The 19,887-nt window shown below is 47.9% G+C and overlaps 1 protein-coding gene across 1 annotated transcript in view; it reads left to right on the top strand.

Annotated features, from left to right (window-relative positions):
- DNAH10 (dynein axonemal heavy chain 10) overlaps positions 1–19,887 on the top strand; it is a 166,163-nt gene that overhangs the window by 138,111 nt on the left and 8,165 nt on the right. Inside the window, exons 60-71 of the mRNA XM_069557673.1 lie at positions 218–435; positions 3,039–3,260; positions 3,457–3,604; positions 7,621–7,900; positions 9,057–9,286; positions 10,014–10,287; positions 12,633–12,737; positions 13,139–13,293; positions 13,943–14,097; positions 17,451–17,634; positions 18,430–18,630; positions 19,657–19,866. Of these exons, the coding sequence (XP_069413774.1) occupies positions 218–435; positions 3,039–3,260; positions 3,457–3,604; positions 7,621–7,900; positions 9,057–9,286; positions 10,014–10,287; positions 12,633–12,737; positions 13,139–13,293; positions 13,943–14,097; positions 17,451–17,634; positions 18,430–18,630; positions 19,657–19,866 (2,382 nt within the window). The remainder of the gene's footprint in view (positions 1–217; positions 436–3,038; positions 3,261–3,456; positions 3,605–7,620; positions 7,901–9,056; positions 9,287–10,013; positions 10,288–12,632; positions 12,738–13,138; positions 13,294–13,942; positions 14,098–17,450; positions 17,635–18,429; positions 18,631–19,656; positions 19,867–19,887) is intronic.

Below are 19,887 nucleotides of genomic sequence, written 5' to 3'. Positions count from 1 at the left end.
GGAGGAATTACCTGGAAGTTCAGTGGTTAAGACTCAGTGCTTTCACTGCTGTGGGCTTGGGTTCAGTTCCTGGTTGAGGAACTAAGAACCCACAAGCCGTATGGCAGGGCCAAAAAAAAAAAAAAATGCAGGTGGACATAAGCCAGGTGTGAGACTGTCTTATCCCCACCTCACAACTGTCCTTTTGCCCACTGTTTTGGAAATTGTCTTCACTTAGGTGGCCAGGCTGGAGCGGAATTTTTACCTTACCAAACGAGAGCTGGAGAAGATCCAGAATGAGCTGGCAGCGATCCAGAGGGAACTGGAAGCTCTGGGGGCCAAATATGAGGCGGCCATACTGGAGAAGCAGAAGCTGCAAGAGGAAGCCGAGATCATGGAGAGACGGCTGATCGCGGCTGACAAGCTCATCTCAGGGTTGGGCTCAGAGAATGTCAGGTCAGCCTGAGTAATGGGCCCTCCTGCTAAGTGGCTCTAAGCCACACTTTGAGGGGATTCTTTAAAAATTAATATTTATTTGTTTGTTTCTTGGTTGCACTGGGTCTTAGTTGTGGTATGTGGGATCCAACTCCCTGACCGGGGATCGACCCAAGGCCCCCTGCATTGCAAGCACGGAGTCTTAACCACTGGACCACCAGGGAAGGTCTGAAAACTTGGTGGTTTGTGAGTGAACATCAGCAACAGAATTTCTTGCCATACGGAATCTTTATTCCACACTGCATTTTGAGCTGAAAACCATGTGAAAAAGTTCTGATTTTACTATTATCATGTCTGAGGTGGATGATGCCTGTGTTACAGATTCTTTTTTTTTTAATTAAGATTTGTTGATGTTTAAAGTCTTGATTAAATCTGTTACAATATTGCTTCTATTCTATGTTTTGGTATTTTGGCCATGAAGCATGTGGGATCCTCGTACCCTGACCAGGGACTGAACCCCCTTGAAAGTCAAAGTTTTAACCACCACACCACCAGGGAAGTCTCATACATATATATATATATATATATATATATATATATATATATATCTTCTTTTAAAATTAGGTCTCTAGTGTTATTTACTGAATGACTGTTACGTAGAGGCAGTGCAGTGGTGGAGACACGGAGAAACTAGTGCCCTGGAGCCTGGGAATGTTTGTTTCTTTTTTTAAATTTTAATTGGAGGCTAATTACTTTACAATATTGTAGTGGTTTTTGCCATACATTGACATGAATCCGCCATGGGTGTATATGTGTTCTCCGTGTACATGTGTCTCCCATCCTGAACCCACCTCCCTCCCCATCCCATCCTTCAGGGTCATCCCGGTGCACCAGCCCTGAGCACCCTGCCTCATGCATCGAACCTGGACTGGCAAGCTGTTTCACATATGATAATATACATGTTTCAATGCTATTCTCTCAGATCATCCCACCCTTGCCTTCTCCCACAGAGTCCAAAAGGCTGTTCTATACACCTGTGTCTGTTTTGCTGTCTCGCATATAGGGTCATCGTTACCATCTTTCTAAATTCCATATATATGCATTAGCATACTGTATTGGTGTTTTTCTTTCTGACTTACTTCACTCTGTATAATAGGCTCCAGTTTCATCTACCTCATTAGCACTGATTCAAATGTATTCTTTTTAATGGCTGAGTAATACTCCACTGTGTATATGGACCACAGCTTTCTTATCCATTTGTCTGCCAGTGGACATCCAGGTTGCTTCCATGTCCCGGCTGTTATAAACACTGCTGCAATGAACATTGGGGTACATGTGTCTCTTTCAATTCTGGTTTCCTCAGTGTGTATGCCCAGTAGTGGGATTGCTGGGTTATATGGCAGTTCTATTTCCAGTTTTTGAAGGAATCTCCACACTGAACAGAATGTTTGTTTCTCGATGACCTTTAACCCCAAGTCCCTTCTGGACCCGTCTGGAGGAGGACCTTCTCTGTTGTTGGCGCCCCTTGTGGCTGGTTCACTCCTGACCTTCACTTTTAAGCAGGTGGAGCTGTTTGATGCTTACGGGCAAGAGGATCACTGGGCCATAGATGGTCCACTGGACGTGATGCAGTTTCTAACCTGAAACCTGTAAAAACATATGGAAAACGCTGGAAAATATTGTTTGCTTGTGGGAAACAAACCATTTTCAATATGTCTAAAATCTAGAAGGGCTTCCCTGGTGGTTTAGTGGCTAAGGCTCCGTGCTTCCAATGCAGGGGGCCCGGGTTCCATCCCACGTAGCTTCCTGTGTAGGTCAGTCGGTAAAGCATCTGCTGGCAATGTGGGAAACCCAGGTTCAATTCCTGGGTCAGGAGTTCCTCTAGAGAAGAAAATGACAACCCACTCCAGTATTCTTGCCTGGAGAATCTCATGGACAGAGGAGCCTGGCGGGCTACAGTCTATGGGGTCTCAAAGAGTCAGACACGACTAGGTACTTTCTTTCTTTTGGGTTCCATCCCTGGTCAGGGAACTAGATCCCACATGCTGCGAACTGAAGAGTTCCCATGCTCCCCAAAATCCCATGGCCTGATGGAGATCGGGAAGACCCCATGTGCTGCAATGAAGACTCGGCACAGCCAAATAAACACTAACAAATAAAATCTAGAAGACTTGGGCCGCTTACCAGAAGAGGCCAAATGAAACACCTGCTTTCCTTTTTCTTGGTCAGAATTTTGTCACCCAGTAGGATAGGGGCTCATGCTCTGCAGGCATGTTTATAAGCTATTAGTTAGGCGTTTGGAAGTAATTCGATTACAACTTAATGCATATCTTTGAGACCAAATGTATCCCGCAAACATTTATCGAGGCCCCTGTTAGATGCTGGGTTCTGCTGAGCACCTGGGATTGAACAAAGCCTTTGAAAACATTGGGTTCGCTAGGCGGGGAACTGGCAAAGTGAGCCAATGATCTCTGTTCTCAACAAGAAGAGTATCTCAGGAAATGTTTCCTTCTGGAGAGCCCCCTCCTGGCCATATATCAGACTGGTTCTTCTAGAAGGTTCCTTTGGGTTGTGCCGGAAGGTGATGACTCAGGGCAGCCCCTGCCTCCCGTCTCCTGTGCCAGGTGGCTGAATGATTTGGATGAGCTGATGCACCGGCGGGTGAAGTTGCTGGGTGACTGCCTGCTGTGCGCAGCCTTCCTGAGCTATGAGGGCGCCTTCACGTGGGAATTCCGGGATGAGATGGTCAACCAGGTGTGGCAGAATGACATCCTAGAGAGGGGGATACCCCTGAGCCAGCCCTTCCGACTGGAGAACCTGCTCACGGACGACGTGGAGATCAGCAGGTGAGGGTGACCCCGAGCTGGGAGGACCAGGGGAGCCTTGGGGCAGTGTGCCGAGCTGGCGGTGTGCCTGCCTGACCCGCCTCCACAGAGACTGCAGGGCGCGGCTGACCGCCCAGCTCACCTGATCTGGATGTTCCCGGTCAGTTCACAGCTCAGCCGGAAAAGTCCCCATTTCCGCTGTCACTGTCCCTTCCAGGTGGGGCTCCCAGGGGCTGCCCCCTGATGAGCTCTCGGTTCAGAACGGCATCCTCACCACCCGGGCCAGCCGCTTCCCCCTCTGCATCGACCCCCAGCAGCAGGCCCTCAACTGGATAAAGAGAAAAGAGGAGAAGAACAACCTGCGGGTATGGCTGCCCCCTCCCTCCATGTCCTCGCCCTCCTGCTGCCCTGGGGCCCAGCTCTGTTCTCCCCAGTATTCCCGAGCCTCCAGCAAGGCCAAGCTGAAATGCCACCATCCCGAGGCCCCAAGCAGACTGTCCCCTTCCTGGGCCCTCCACCCCATTGAGTCTTGAAGGGTGGCTTGTGAACCACCTTGAATCTGACCCTGCCCTTTGCCCTGGTGGCTCAGACAGTAAAGAATCTGCCTGTACTACAGGAGACCCAGGTTCAATCCCTGGGTTGGGAAATCCCCTGGAGGAGGGCATGGCAACCCACTGCAGTATTCTTACCTGGGAAATCCCATGGACAGAGGAGCCTGGTGGGCTACAGTCGATGGGATCACAAAGAGTCGGACACAACTGAGTGACTAACACTTTCTTTGCCCTGTATGTTGCCTCCCAGGCTGTGAGCAACCTAGAGGCAAAGTCAGTTCAGTCAGTTCCATCACTCAGTCATGTCCGACTCTTCGAGAGGCTCCCCTGTCTATCACCAGCTCCTGGAGCTTGCTCAAACTCATGTCCATCGAGTCAGTGATGCCATCCAACCATCGCATCCTCTGTCGTCCCCTTCTCCTCCTGCCTTCAATCTTTCCCAGCATCAGGGTCTTTTCCAGTGAGTCAGTTCTAATCAGGTGGCCAAAGTATTGGAGTTTCAGCTTCAGCATCAGTCCTTCCATTGAATATTCAGGACTGATTTCCTTTAGGATTAACTGGTTTGATCTCCTTGCAGTCCAAGGAACTCTCAAGTCTTCTCCAACACCACGGTTCAAAAGCATCAATTCTTCAGTGCTTAGCTTTCTTTATAGTCCAACTCTTATATCCATACATAACTACTGGAAAAACCATAGCCTTGACTAGACAGACCTTTATTGGCAAAGTGATATCTCTGCTTTTTAATATGCTGTCTAGGTTGGTTATAGCTTTTCTTCCAAGGAGCAAACATCTTTTAATTTCATGGCTGCAATCACCATCTGCAGTGAGTTTGGAGCCCAAAAAATAAAGTCTGTCACTGTTTCCATTGTTTCCCCATCTATTTGCCATGAAGTGATGGGTCCCGGATACCATGATCTTAGTTTTCTGAATGTTGAGTTTTAAGCCAACTTTTTCACTCTCCTCTTTCACTTTCTTCAAGAGGCTCTTTAGTTCTTTTTTGCTTTATGCCATAAGGATGATGTCATCTGAGTATCTGAGGTTATTGATATTTCTCCTGGCAATCCTGATTCCAGCTTGTGCTTCATCCAGCCCAGCATTTCACATGATGTACTCTGCATATAAGTTAAATAAGCAGAGTGACAGCCTTGATGTACTCCTTTCCCGATGCGGAACCAGTCTGTTGTTCCACGTGCAGGCAAAAGCAGTACTTTATTCATTTTGCATCTTGCCAAAGCAGTGCAGGGCTGGGAGGCCTTGATCGCTTTCTTTTTGGAGGACAGGGGAGGGGCTTGCTTGAGATGAAATTTGCCTACCATACAATCCCCCCATTGGAAGCATACAGTTCTGTGGGTTTTAGTATATTTCACACCAAGTTGTGTAACAATCACCGGGACCAGTTTTTATCATTCCCCCCGAAAGATACTGTGTCCTTTAGCCATCAGTTCAGTTCAGTTCAATCGCACAGTCATGTCTGACTCCTTGCGACCCCATGAATCGCAGCACGCCAGGCCTCCCTGTCCATCACCAACTCCTGGAGTTCACTCAGACTCACGTCCATCGAGTCAGTGATGTCATCCAGCCATCTCATCCTCTGTCGTCCCCTTCTCCTTTAGCCAGCACCACCTCCCTAACTTTCATTTCTCCTCCTGCCCACTCACCCACCCCCAGCCTCTGACAGCCGCTGATATATTATGCATCTCTATAGATTTGTGTATTCCGGGCATTTCCAGTGAATGGGATCATACAGCCCGTGGCCTTTTGTGACTGTCTTCTTTCACTTAGCAACATGTTTTTCAAAGTTCGTTTTCCCTGCTTAGCAAATCCAACATTTCAAAAAGACTTTGTTCAAGTCCAGGGCTCAGCAGAACCCAGGATCTAACAGGGGACTCGATAAATGTTTGAGGGATGCATTTTGTCTCCAAGATATGTGTTAAGCAGTCACCATGGTGTTTCCAAACACTTAATCAGCACGTACTGTAGTGTGTAACAGTACTTCACTCCTTCTCAGGGCTTAATAGTAGTCCATTGCGTGGATGGACCACAGACTGTTTATCTCCATATCAGCTGATGGACACTTGTGTTTTTTCTACCCTTTGGCTGTCCTGAATAGTGCTGCTGTGAACATTCATGTGCAAGTTTTTTGTGGGCATGTGTTTTTAATTTTCTTGGGTGAAATCGCTGGGGCTCAGTTACTGAAATAATGAACAAATTCATGATTTTTTAAAAATCTTTTCCTTATTTTTTCTGGTCTTGCTTCCTGGTATGTACATGCATTTAGAAGAAGCATCCCAAGGTCAAGGGGACATCTGTCCCTAAACTTCACATATAGCTATTGTGGGATAAGTATCATTAATGCAGGAATATTTCTTGGCATCCCTCCTCCCTGAGTCTGCCAGAGAGGTTTGCAATGCCAGCCCACTCCTAGCCCCCAATCCGACTCCTATCCCCATCCTATCTCTTTTTTAAAAAATAGATACTACAGCTCTTATTTTATCTATTCATTTTGGGCTGCACTGAGTCTTTACTGCTGCCCGAGGGCCTTCTCTAGATGCGGTGAGCAGGGGCTACTCTTTAGTTGGGGTGTGTAAACTTCCCATTGCAGCGGCTTTTCTTGTTGTGGAGCACGGGCTGTAGGGCTTGTGGGCTTCAGCTGTTGCCGCTCGCAGGCTCTAGAGCAAGGGCTTAGTAGTTGTGGCACATGGACTTAGTTGCCCTGTGTTATGGGGCGTCTTTCCAGGCCAGGGATCAAACCCGTGTCCCCTGCAATGGCAGGTGGATTCTTATGCACTGGATTACCAGGGAAGTCTCCCATCTTACGGAGAAGGCGACAGCAACCCACTCCAGTACTCTTGCCTGGAGAATTCCATGGACGGAGGAGCCTGGTGGGCTGCCGTCTATGGGGTCGCACAGAGTCGGACACGACTGAAGCGACTTAGCAGAAGCAGCAGCAGCTCCCATCCTATGTCTTAAAGAGGGAGGGTTCAACTTATGCGGTGAGAGGCTAAGTACACCAATGTAATAAAATAGGGTAGAGAGGAAGGGAAGAGGAAGCCCCAGGGGCTGGAATAGAGGAAGAGTCTTTACAGATGCTTTGAGAAAAGAGATCAGGAAGCAGTTGCAAGGTTTGGAGGGAAGGGAATAAAAGAGAGAAGATTAACGCAAACATTTTTTGCGTTTTGTGGGCTCAGTGTTTGGACTCTTTGCGAGGTTTTCTGAGAAATGCAATGAGATTCTCTCCTGATCACTTTGTTTTTGGCTGTGCTGGGTCTTCACTGCTGCGTGGACTCTGCTCTAGCTGTGGCCAGAGGGGGCTCCTCTCTAGCTGGGGTACACGGGCTTCTCATCGCAATGGCTTCTCTTCTTGCACTGCACAGGCTCTAGGGTGTGGAGGCTTCAGGGGCTGTGGCTCTGGGGATCTAGACTGCAGGCTCAGTAGCTGTGGAGCACGGGCTTAGTTGCTCCATGGCATGTGAGTTATTCCTGGATCAGGGATTAAACCCGTGTCTCCTGCCTTGGCAAGTGGATTCTTTACCACTGAGCCACCGGGGAAGCCCAGAGGTGGATTCTTAATCACTGGACCACTGGGGAAGCCCTCTCCTGATCGCCTTTGGCTGCTGAACTGTGCTTTCGAATGAGGCTGCTCGGAGCCTGACCCTCATGGATTTCTGGGTTTATACGGGTTCCACACCCTGCTTCTGTCCCTCCTCTGTTTTCCTCTCTGCCTCCCTGCAAGGTGCTCACACATCCACTGCCACCTCCAAGGATTTTTTTTTCCCCCTCGAATTTGGCAAGTCAGCTGATTCTCAGCCTTTGCCTTCCCTCCCTTGCAGGTGGCATCGTTTAATGACCCCGACTTCCTCAAGCAGCTGGAAATGTCCATAAAGTATGGGACCCCCTTCCTGTTCCACGATGTGGATGAGTACATCGACCCTGTGATTGACAACGTCTTAGAAAAAAACATCAAGGTCTCCCAAGGACGGCAGTTTATCATTCTGGGAGACAAGGAAGTGGACTATGATTCGAATTTCAGACTGTATCTGAACACCAAGCTGGCCAACCCCAGATACAGCCCTTCCGTGTTTGGGAAAGCCATGGTGATCAATTATACTGGTAAGGATGTACAGAAGGTCACTGTCAAATTCAGGTGGAGACACAGTCAGAGCTGGAGGCTCTCATGGGGCTTCATTTCGTTGTGAATCATTCTCCAAGTCACATCTTTCATAGTCAGCGCTTCAGTTCTTGGGCTTCCCCTGGTGGCTCAGCAGGTGAAGAACCTGCCTGCAATGCAGGAGACCTGGGAAGATCCCTTGGAGAAGGAAATGGCAACCTACTCCAGTATTCTTGCCTGGGAAATCCCATGGACAGAGGAGCCTGGTGGGCTATAGTCCATGGAGCTGCAAAGAATTGGACATGACTGAGCAACTGAGCACACACGCCTAGAAGTTCTTAATGAGGAAAGAACATCTAGAAGGTTCTGGGGCCCTGTAGAAGGCAATGAGTTATGTGTGTTGAGACGTGATAAGTCTGGACCACAGGACTCAGACATTCACACTCGGAGCCAAGTGAGACCCCTCCCTGCTGGGGCAGAAAGCTACTCTCTGTTTGTGTATTTAAATAAATGGCTTGGTTTTAGGTTTCCTTCTTCTTCTAAGTTGAATTCTGTTAGGAATCAAACGTCATCTTCCACATTTTCTAGATGGTCACACAGGTTCCTAGATGGGTTAATCGCGTTTACGTAGGCTTTAGGGGATTCCCTGGCAGCCCAGTGGTTGGGACTGGGCGCTTTCACTGCCAAAGGCTTGGGTTTGATCCCTAATTGGGGAACTGAGTACCACAAGCCGTGAGGTATGGCCAAAAAAACTGGGTTATGCGTTCAGCAAGGGTCCCCTCAAGTGTAGGAGCCCGAATTTGATCTTAATACATCATCTCTCTTGCTGTTTACCTCTCCATGTAAAGGCATCTCTGTTTCAATCTGTCCAATATTTTTCACTTGGGGCTTTATAATGTTTTTAAATTAATTTATTTTTTAACTGAAGGATAATTGTGTTGGTTTCTATCAAACATCATCATGAATCAGCCATAGGTATACACTTGTCCTTCCCTCTTGAACCTCCCTTAAGAATGGTTTTGATAGAAGAGTGAGTCCTCATGTTCCTGAGATGCTGGGCCCACCCTCCTGTCAAAGGTGCCACTGTGAAGGGGAGAACACACAGGGACCAGCTTGTTGGGGGGACGGCAGTAAAGGGCCTCCCTCTGTCCCCCACAGTCACACTGAAAGGCCTGGAAGACCAGCTGCTGAGCGTGCTGGTGGCCTATGAGAGGCGTGAGCTGGAGGAGCAGAGGGAGCACCTTATCCAGGAGACGAGTGAGAACAAGAACTTGCTGAAGGACTTGGAGGACTCCCTCCTCCGGGAGCTGGCCACCTCCACGGGGAACATGCTGGACAACGTGGAGTTGGTGCAGACCCTGGAAGAGACCAAGTCCAAAGCTATGGAGGTATGAACTGCAATGGAGGGAAAATACTTCCATCCTGGCCCTGGAGTCCCAGCGGTGTTCCCAGGGTCCCCTGTGCCTCAGGTCAACCTCTTTTAGTCAAGAGTGATAGAAAACCCAGCCCCACTTGTCTTAAGTCCAAAGAGAATTTATCTTCTTAGAAAACAGGAAAGTCCAGAAGGGCTTCAGGCAGGGCTGGATCCAGGACTCCAAATATCATTAAGACACAGCGTTTCTGCATTTCTGGGCTGGACTTTCTGCTGTGTTGGCTTCCTTCTCTGCCTCCCTGTGGAGCCAAGCTTCCCTCATGGTCACAGGCTGGGTCTGTCCCTTTACTGTCCCTGAAGAGAAGAGTGAGAATCTTCTACATCACATGCTCACCCCAAATCACTCCCATGGCCTTGGGATGCCGCGTGTGGATTAGTGGGACCTGAATCACATGCTGCTTTCCTAGAGATGGGGTTGAGCCCCACATATGAATGAAAGGAGGAAATCGTGTCTCGAAATCCAACTCAGCGACGGTTATTAGAAGAAGGGGGCACAGGGCCGTAGGAGTCAAGCCACAGACACCTATCTACACCTCGAAAGGGGGTGGGAGCCCTTCCTGTGAGCACCTCCTGGGCTTCGTGGCTGCCACCCTCTCCCTCACTCCCGGCTTCTTACTTTTTGCCCCTAGTTCGTAAGTCTTCCTGGTTATGGCCGTAAGTGGCAACGTGCACCTCTTCTTTAGGTATCAGAGAAGCTCAAGTTGGCGGAGAAGACAGCCCTGGACATCGACCGGCTGCGGGACGGCTACCGGCCTGCCGCCCGGCGGGGGGCCATCCTGTTCTTCGTGCTGTCGGAGATGGCGCTGGTCAACTCCATGTACCAGTACTCCCTGATCGCCTTCCTGGAGGTCTTCGGCTTGTCGCTCAAGAAGTCGCTGCCTGACTCCATTCTTATGAAGCGACTGAGGAACATTATGGACACGCTGACCTTCAACATCTACAACTATGGCTGTACAGGTCAGTACCTCTTTGCAGTGATTAGGACCAGTGTGCCCTGTGTATCTGTCTGTGTGTCCAAATGTTTTCTTCTTATAAGAACAGCAGTCAGATTGGGTGAGGACCCACCCTGAACGCCTCATTTTATTTTTTTTATTCATGTTTATTGGCGTACAGTAGCTGTACAATGCTGTGTTAGTTTCAGGTTACGGCCAAGTGAAGCAGTTGCATATATCCACTTTCTATGATTCCGTTTGCACGTAGGTCATTAGAGAGTATTGAGTAGAGTTCCCTGTGCTCGACAGGAGGTCCTTACTAGTTATCTATTTTATACACGCCTGTGTGCATGTTAAGGTTCTTCAGTCGTGTCCAACTCTTTGCGACCCTATTGACTGTAGCCCTCTAGGCTTCTCTGTCCATGGGGATTCTCCAGGCAAGAATACTGGAACTGGTTGCCATTCCCCCCTCCAGGGGATCTTCCTGACCCAGGGAGTGAGCCCACATCTCTTATGTCTCCTGCATCAGCAGGTGGGTTCTTTGCCATTAGCAGCACCTGAGAAGCCGTTTTATAAATGTATGTGTATGTCCATCCCAATCTCCCAATTTATCCCTCCCCACCTCCTTTCCCCCTTGGTAACCATAAGTTTGTTTGCTATATCTGTGGCGCTTGTCCTGATTTGTAAGTAGGTTCATTGGCACCATTTTTTAGATTTTACGTAGAAGTGCTCTCATGTGATATTCGTCTATCTCTGTCTAACTTACTTCATTCAGGATGGCAATCCCTAGGTCCATCCATGTCTGCAAATACTGTTATTTTGCTCTTTTTTTTTTAATGGCTGAGTAACCTAATTACCTCTTAGAAGTCCTGTCTCCATTTCTGAGGTATGGGGGATTAGGGCTTCAACTCATAGATTTTTAGGAGACACAATTCAGCTCCTACCAGTTGGGCAGGAAAAATGTTGAGGATTATTGTTCCTATGGGAGAAGGCAATGGCACCCTACTCCAGTACTCTTGCCTGGAAAATCCCATGGACGGAGTGGCCTGGTGGGCTGCAGTCCCTGGGGTCTCAAAGAGTCGGACACGACTGAGCGACTTCACTTTTACTTTTCACTTTCATGCATTGGAGAAGGAAATGGCAACCCACTCTAGTGTTCTCGCCTGGAGAATCCCAGGGACGGGGGAGCCTGGTGGGCTGCCGTCTATGGGGTCGCACAGAGTTGGACATGACTGAAGCGACTTAGCAGCAGCATTGTTCCTATAGGTCTCACTTAAGTAAACAACCCTTCTAACACATATAAAGTAGAATTCAAATCTCAGATTTTGACTTATGCTTTTTTTTCCAGGTCATATTTTTTTCTGGTTAAAAAATTCTAACACATATAAAGCAGAATTCAAATCTCAGATTTTGACTTATACTTTTTTTTTTCCAGAACATATTTTTTTCTGGTTAAAAAAAAAAAAGAACTCTATTGTTTTGCATCTTCCTATTCATAAAGAGTCTGTTGATGGAATGAGCCTACTCTGTAATAGAGACTGGCCAAATCTGGCCCACTGTATGCTTTTGTAAATAAAGTTTTATTGGCACACAGCCATGCCCATTTCTATACATATCCGTCCATGGTAGCTTTCACAGTACAGTGGCAGAATTGAGTAGTTATGACAGAGACTGTCTAGCCTGCAGAGCCAAGATAATTCACTCTCTGACCCTTTATAGAAAGTTTGCTAATAGCGTCTTCTTCTGTAAGAGCTTTTGCTTTGAGTTTTGGGTAATTGACTAGCACTTCATTCAGAAGGTGGCTCTGAACCTCCATCATGCTGCCCTTCATCAGCTTGGGGACCCCCCCTCCTCTTCCCAGGAGGATGTGGTAAGTGCTGCCCAGAGGCATGACCATTTCTGATACATACAAGTGAGGGTCACTGCCCACTGCACTTTGAGCATGACTGTCAGTTGAGTTCATGTGTCTTTTGTTTTTTTGGCTGTGCTGGGTCTTAAATGTGGTGCTAGGGCTCTTCACTGCGGTGTGCAGACTTCTCCAGTTGCAGCGCGTGGACTTCTCTCTAGTTGTGATGGGTGGGCTAGGTTGCCCCATGGCATGCGGGACCCTGGTTTCCTGACCGAGGATTAAACCTGTATCCCCAGCACTGGAAGGCAGACTCCCATCCCCTGGACTACCAGGGAAGTCCCCAGGGTCAGTTTTTGCACTCAGATATTCACGGATACCAAGCGCAAAGATGGCTAAATGCACCTAACTGTGCAGTTGAGGTGTTTCATCTCATTTCTCTGAAATTTAAGCAAGTCGTGCATAAGAAACCCAGTGTTTAAATGCATTTATTTTATCCAGACCCATCTGTTGTTTCTCTTCAGGGTTGTTTGAGAGGCACAAGTTACTTTTTTCTTTCAATATGACTATCAAGATAGAACAAGCAGAGGGGAGAGTCCCCCAGGAAGAATTAGATTTCTTCTTGAAAGGTAATGAGCTTGTCTCGTTTCATGCTTTCCAACTCCCTGGACCCACAGTGCACATGCATATGAGTTTGTTTGTTAAACAACAGTAGTTTTCCATCCTTAAAACCTGACTTTCAGTAGCACTGCTTTAGTAAATATCTCAGTTGACAATTCCAGCCTCAGATATGGTTCGAGTTAATTTAGAGGAACCAGGCTCTGCTTTAAGGCTACCCTGAGACTGGAAGCCACTCAGAGCTTCCTGGTTGGAGTCACGGACAGTGACGAGGAAGCCAATGCCCCCTTCTCTTTCCAACCCATTTTGAGAAGTGAATTTCCCCCCAAAGTAAGAGAAGTCCCAGGACAGAGATGCTTACACTTCCTGGTATGTTGATGTCAGCTGATTACATCTCTCCTGTTGTTATTAGGAAACATTTCCCTGGAGAAAAGCAAACGAACCAAGCCCTGTGCTTGGCTGTCTGACCAGGGATGGGAAGATATCATGCTTCTATCAGAGATATTTCCGGACAACTTCGGGAATCTTCCTGCTGATGTGGAGAAACATCTGACTGTCTGGCAGGAGGTGAGCTCATGTTCCATTTCTCCTTCCTTGCGTGCTGGCAGTCTCCATGCTTAATCTGTAGCCTGACTCCTTACAAGTGAGAAGATATGTCTCTGAGTGACTCATGCAGAGGGTAGCCAAGGCCCTCCACCTTCCTGATGGAATCCTCCTTTATCTGGTTCAGCTAGTTTTGTGGGAGAACCATCCATCTTTCTGTCCCTATGTTTACCTCTCTGTCCATCCACCCTTTCATCTATCCATCCATCCATCGGTCCATCTGTCTACCCATCCACCCATCCATCCATCCATTTCCATTTATCTATTAATATCTGTCCATCCATCCATCCATTTGTCTATCTGTCCATCTATCCATCCATCCATCTATCTGTCCAGCCAGCCATTCATCCAAGACACTTTCTGAGCCTCTGTGGATTGACTGTGTCCATTGATGGGCACTGTGGACTCAACAACTCAACAGTGTTATAATAAGACTCAGTTCCTTTCTTTCTAAAGTTCATAGTTTTGGATGATAAAAAAAAAATGACAGAAATACCTAAAATCACCTGTAAATTTCATCCCTTTACAGAGGCTTTTGGGACCTTTACCTAAAAAGGGGACCCTATCTCATTTCTGAGTTGATACCACCATGCATATTCTTTGCTTTCCCCAGTGGTATGACCTGGATTCCCTGGAGCAGTTTCCATTCCCTCTGGGTTACGATATCAACATCACCCCTTTCCAGAAGTTGCTTATTTTGCGCTGCTTCCGTGTGGACCGGGTATATCGGGCCGTGACCGACTACGTGACTGTAACAATGGGAGAGAAGTAAGTGAGCTTGTGTCTGCTTGGTCCTTTCTGTGGGGCAGGATACCTAATGTTACCGCTTCCTGGGCTCACAGATGGCAGGCGTGGCCAGCTCCGGAGAGCGCAGTTTGGTAGCCACTCAGGAACAGCGCCGTTCAAGAGAAATACAATGTGAACCACTTTTGTAAGTTCAAGTCTTCTGGTGACCACATTCAAAAAGGAACAGGTGAAATTAATTTTAGTAACAGTTATCATAAGCACATAACTATAGTACATTACTATATAACAATGTTATATGTAAATAATAAGTATTAATAGTAAATAATTGTATGGACAGGGGAGCCTGGTGGGCTACAGTCCATGGGATCTCAAAGAGTCGGACATGACTTAGCAACTCAGCAACAACAATTAATAGTAAATAAGTGAATTTAATTATTAAATGATACAAATGGACTTATTTACAAAACAGAAACAGACTCACAGACACAGAAATCCGACTTATGGTTACCAAAGGGAAAAGGTGGGGAGGGGGGAGAGATAAACTAGGAATCTGAGATTAACATATACACACTATGATATATAAAGTAAACAAACAACAAGGATCTACTATATAGCACAGGAAACTATATTCAATTTTTTTTAATAACCTAGGTGGGAGAAGAATCTGAAAAAGAATATATATATTATAACTGAATCACTTTGCTGTACATCTGAAATGAACACAACATTATAAATCAACCATACTTCAATAAAAATTTATAAAAAAGAAACAGGTGAAAATAATTTAAATGCAGAGTTCCAAAGAATAGCAAGAAGAGATAAGAAAGCCTTCTTCAGCAATCAATGCAAAGAAATAGAGGAAAAGAACAGAATGGGAAAGACTAGAGATCTCTTCAAGAAAATTAGAGATACCAAGGGAACATTTCATGCAAAGATGGGCTCGATAAAGGACAGAAATGGTATGGACCTAACAGAAGCAGAAGATATTAAGAAGAGGTGGCAAGAATACACAGAAGAACTGTACAAAAAAGATCTTCACAACCCAGATAATCATGATGATGTGATCTAATCTAGAGCCAGACATCTTGGAATGTGAAGTCAAGTGGGCCTTAGAAAGCATCACTACGAACAAAGCTAGTGGAGGTGATGGAATTCCAGTTGAGCTCTTTCAAATCCTGAAAGATGATGCTGTGAAAGTGGTGCACTCAATATGCCAGCAAATTTGGAAAACTCAGCAGTGGCCACAGGACTGGAAAAGGTCAGTTTTCATTCCAATCCCAAAGAAAGGCAATGCCAAAGAATGCTCAAACTACCACACAATTGCACTCATCTCACATGCTAGTAAAGTAATGCTCAAAATTCTCCAAGCCAGACTTCAGCAATACGTGAACCGTGAACTTCCTGATGTTCAAGCTGGTTTTAGAAAAGGCAGGGGAACCAGAGATCAAATTGCCAAAATCCGCTGGATCATGGAAAAAGCAAGAGAGTTCCAGAAAAACATCTATTTCTGCTTCATTGACTATGCCACAGCCTTTGACTGTGTGGGTCACAATAAACTGTGGAAAATTCTGAAAGAGATGGGAATACCAGACCACCTAACCTGCTCCTTGAGAAATCTGTATGCAGGTCAAGAAGCAACAGTTAGAACTGGACATGGAACAACAGACTGGTTCCAAATAGGAAAAGGTGTACGTCAAGGCTGTTTATTGTCACCCTGCTTATTTAACTTATATGCAGAGTACATCATGAGAAATGCTGGACTGGAAGAAACACAAGCTGGAATCGAGATTGCCAGGAGAAATATCAATAACCTCAGATATGCAGATGACACCACCCTTACGGCAGAAAATGAAGAGGAGCTAAAAAGCCTCTTGATGAAAGTGAAAGAGGAGAGTGAAAAAGTTGGCTTAAAGCTCAACATTCAGAAAACGAAGATCATGGCACCCAGTCCCATCACTTCATGGGAAATAGATGGAGAAACAGTGGAAACAGTGTCAGACTTTATTTCTTTGGGCTCCAAAATCACTGCAGATAGTGATAGCAGCCATGAAATTAAAAGATGCTTACTCCTTGGAAGATAAGTTATGACCAACCTAGATAGTATGTTCAAAAGCAGAGACATTACTTTGCTGACTAAGGTCCATCTAGTCAAGGCTATGGTTTTTCCTGTGGTCATGTATGGATGTGAGAGTTGGACTGTGAAGAAGGCTGAACGCCGAAGAATTGATGCTTTTGAGCTGTGGTGTTGGAGAAGACTCTTGAGTCCCTTGGACTGCAAGGAGATCCAACCAGTCCATTCTGAAGGAGATCAACCCTGGGATTTCTTTGGAAGGAATGATGCTAAAGCTGAAACTCCAGTACTTTGGCCACCTCATGAGAAGAGTTGACTCATTGGAAAAGACTGTGATGCTGGGAGGGATTGGGGGCAAGAGGGGAAGGGGACAACTGAGGATGAGATGGCTGGAAGGCATCACGGGCTCGATGGACGTGAGTCTGAGTGAACTCCAGGAGATGGTGATGGACAGGGAGGTCTGGTGTGCTGTGATTCATGGGGTTGCAAAGAGTCGGACACGGCTGAGCGACTGAACTGAACTGAACTGAACTATGGACTATAGCCCTCCAGACTCCTCTGTCCATGGAATTTTCCAGGCAAGAATACTGGAGTGGGTTTCCATTCCATCCTCCAGGGGATCTTCCTGACCCAGGGATTGAGCCCGAGTCTCTTAAATTTCCTGCATTGCCAGGAGGGTTCTTTACCACTGGCGCTACCTGAGAAGCCTGGTATGGAGGCTTCTCCGTTTGCCTCCTTGGCTGGCAGGTGATGGAAATGAGTGAACAAGACTGCATAGGGACAGGGCAAACTGGAGCGGTCAAGTCCTGGCCAGTAGCCCCTTAACCTCTGCTGACTGATGCCAGGTGGTGGTGGGGACCCAGATCTCTGACTCTTCAAAGCAAACTAGAAATTTGAATTTCTACACAAAATCGCTCAATCTTTATGTGCTGGCAACTAATTTTTAAAAATCTTGATATATTGGCCATTTGGGACATGCCTGCGAATCTGGGTTCAGTGCCCAGGGCATGTCCACCTAGAAGGCTGGCCTGTCACAAGGCACCCAGCTCAGAGCAGGTCTCCTGAACCCAGCCTGGATGTATCGGGATATGCAGAGAGGTCCCTGTGATCCAGAAGCTGACCATCCAGTGAGTAAGATGTGTGTGAACACCGGATACCTAACAAGGAAGGCTGAGCAAAGAACGACACCAGAGAAGTAGTCACAGGTTCTGGATGCTGGCAGGCAGGGTGCTGGCCACACTGGCCCGTCCCTGCCCAGAGCTATCCTCCCAGGAGCGTTTTCCAGTCGTGTTTCTTCCCCTAGGTACGTGCAGCCCCCGATGATCAGCTTTGAAGCCATCTTTGAGCAGAGCACCCCCAACTCGCCCATCGTGTTCATCCTGAGCCCTGGCTCGGACCCTGCCAGTGACCTGATGAAACTAGCTGAGCGCAGTGGTTTTGGAGGGAACCGCCTCAAATTCCTTGCCATGGGTCAAGGTCAAGAAAAGGTAGATCGTTGTTGGAAGCAACAAGCCCTAAACGTGCTTGAGGTGCCTGGAATGAATTCACGAATGCCTGGCTTTAAGCCAAGAGTGCCACCCACACACCAGCACCATGCCTTTCCGGTCTAAGGAGCAGGAATCAAACATCACGGCAACGATGAGAATGTGAACAGTAGTTAGCTCTAGAGCTGACCTTCTGTGATCACCCGGGTTTGCACCGTATGTTGCAAACAGTATGTTCTGCTGTTTCCAAAGCACTTTCTTTTTAAAAATAATTAATTAATTAGGCTGTGCTGGGTCTTAGCTGTGGCATGCAGGATCTTTAGTTGTGGTATGTGGGATCCAGTTCCCTGACCAGGGCTCAGATCTGGGCCTCCTGTATTGGGAGCTTGGAGTCTTAGCCACTGGACCACCAGGAAGTCCCTCCAAATCTGGTCCTCATCACATCTGGTGATCATCTCCCTAGGCCCTTGCAGCAACCCTGTTTTGGGTCATGCTGTCACTGGTGGCTGCCAGTGGCCAGGCCACCCTGTCAGGGGGCAGGTGTCCCTGTGTCTGAGGTTGGAGCTCTGGGTGCCGAGGGAGGCCAGTGAGTGCAGCCCGGTGGACCTGGGTGACCCTGGAGGAATGCTCAAGGGTTGTATCTTCAGAGGCTCCCTCTGCAGCTCTGGGACCACTGGCTCCTTTGTGTCTCCTGCTGCAGAGGCCAGAGGGTTATGGGGGCTCGGGGAGGGTCTGGGAGAGCACAGGGTGGTGCAGCCTTGGGACGCCAACACTTCGCTCCTGTCTCCGTCGGAGCAGGTGGCCCTGCAGCTGCTGGAGACGGCGGTGGCTCGTGGGCAGTGGCTGATGCTGCAGAACTGCCATCTCTTGGTCAAGTGGCTGAAGGATCTGGAGAAGTCCCTGGAGAGGATCACCAAGCCCCACCCTGACTTCCGCCTGTGGCTCACCACAGACCCCACCAAGGGCTTCCCCATCGGGATCCTGCAGAAGTCCTTGAAGGTCTGGCTGTAGGATAAACAGACACACCCGGGGCTCAGTTCCTCAGTTCGCCTCCCAGTTTTGCTACATCTCTGTGTGTGTGTCTGTGTGTGTATGTGTAGGATAGAGCTGGGACCCCTTGCACCCCTCTTCCCCAATTCCATCTCTCGCTTTAGAGATAAGCACTGTCTAGAATAAGGTGATGATCACTGGGTGACAGTGATGATTCCCAGGCCTGTCTTTATCCCTTCTGCATGTCCCCAAAGCATGTGTGGATTAGTTTTCACAGACTTCACATTTATTAAACCTCCTTTTTTATCTCTAATGATTGGCCTACCCACAGCCCACAGAACCTGAGTGCTTGTGTGCAGAAGTTTCAAGGGGTTTACAGGCCCTGTTTAACTTAGTCTCCGGGGACATTTTGGGGAAAGGTTTTGTCATCTCTCTCTGCCTCTGGGGCAGGTAGAGGGAAAATGTACCTCCTTCTGTTTTACATTTGAGGATCCCATGAATCAGAAAGAGGTTTAAAGAGCCTTCCTGGGGTCATTTGATGAGTTAGGGCAGAGCTGGAACAACATCTCGGCTGGGGTGTGTGTGTGTGTGTGGCTGGGCTGGGTCTTCGCTGTCGTGCACGGGCTTCTCTTGTGGAATGCTCAGTCACTTCAGTCGTGTCTGACTCTTTGCAACCCCAGGGACTGTAGCCCGCCAGGCTCCTCTGTCCGTGGGATTCTCCAGGCAAGAATACTGGAGTGGGTTACCATTTCCACGTGGGGTTAATTGACCCGTGGCATGTGGGATCTTAGTTCTCCGACCAGGGATCAAACCCTTGTCCCCTGAATTGGGAGGTGGATTCTTAACCACTGGGCACCAGGAAAGTCCCCAATATCTAGGGTTTTTTTTTTTTTTAAAACTCATTCGCCTGGGTCCTTGACTTTCACTGTTAGGGAAACAGGGAAGATGCCCCGTTAGGATGGAGAGAAGGCCATTCTTCGGAGCCCGGCTCCTGGGCCTGGGGTCTCCGTCCCCATCTGTCTGCCCTCCTGACAGGTTGTCACTGAGCCCCCCAACGGGCTGAAACTCAACATGAGAGCCACGTACTTCAAGATCTCGCCCGAAATGCTGGACGAGTGCCCACACCCTGCTTTCAAGCCCCTGGTCTACGTGCTGGCGTTCTTCCACGCCGTGGTGCAGGAGAGGAGAAAGTTCGGGAAGATCGGCTGGAACGTGTACTACGACTTCAACGAGTCCGACTTCCAGGTGAAGATGCGGCTGCGGCCT

The sequence above is a fragment of the Ovis canadensis genome, chromosome 17, assembly GCF_042477335.2.
Source record: "Ovis canadensis isolate MfBH-ARS-UI-01 breed Bighorn chromosome 17, ARS-UI_OviCan_v2, whole genome shotgun sequence".
Taxonomy (NCBI): Eukaryota; Metazoa; Chordata; class Mammalia; order Artiodactyla; family Bovidae; genus Ovis; species Ovis canadensis.
Note: the sequence above shows the minus strand (reverse complement) of the source record. Positions and strands in the feature narration are given on the sequence as shown.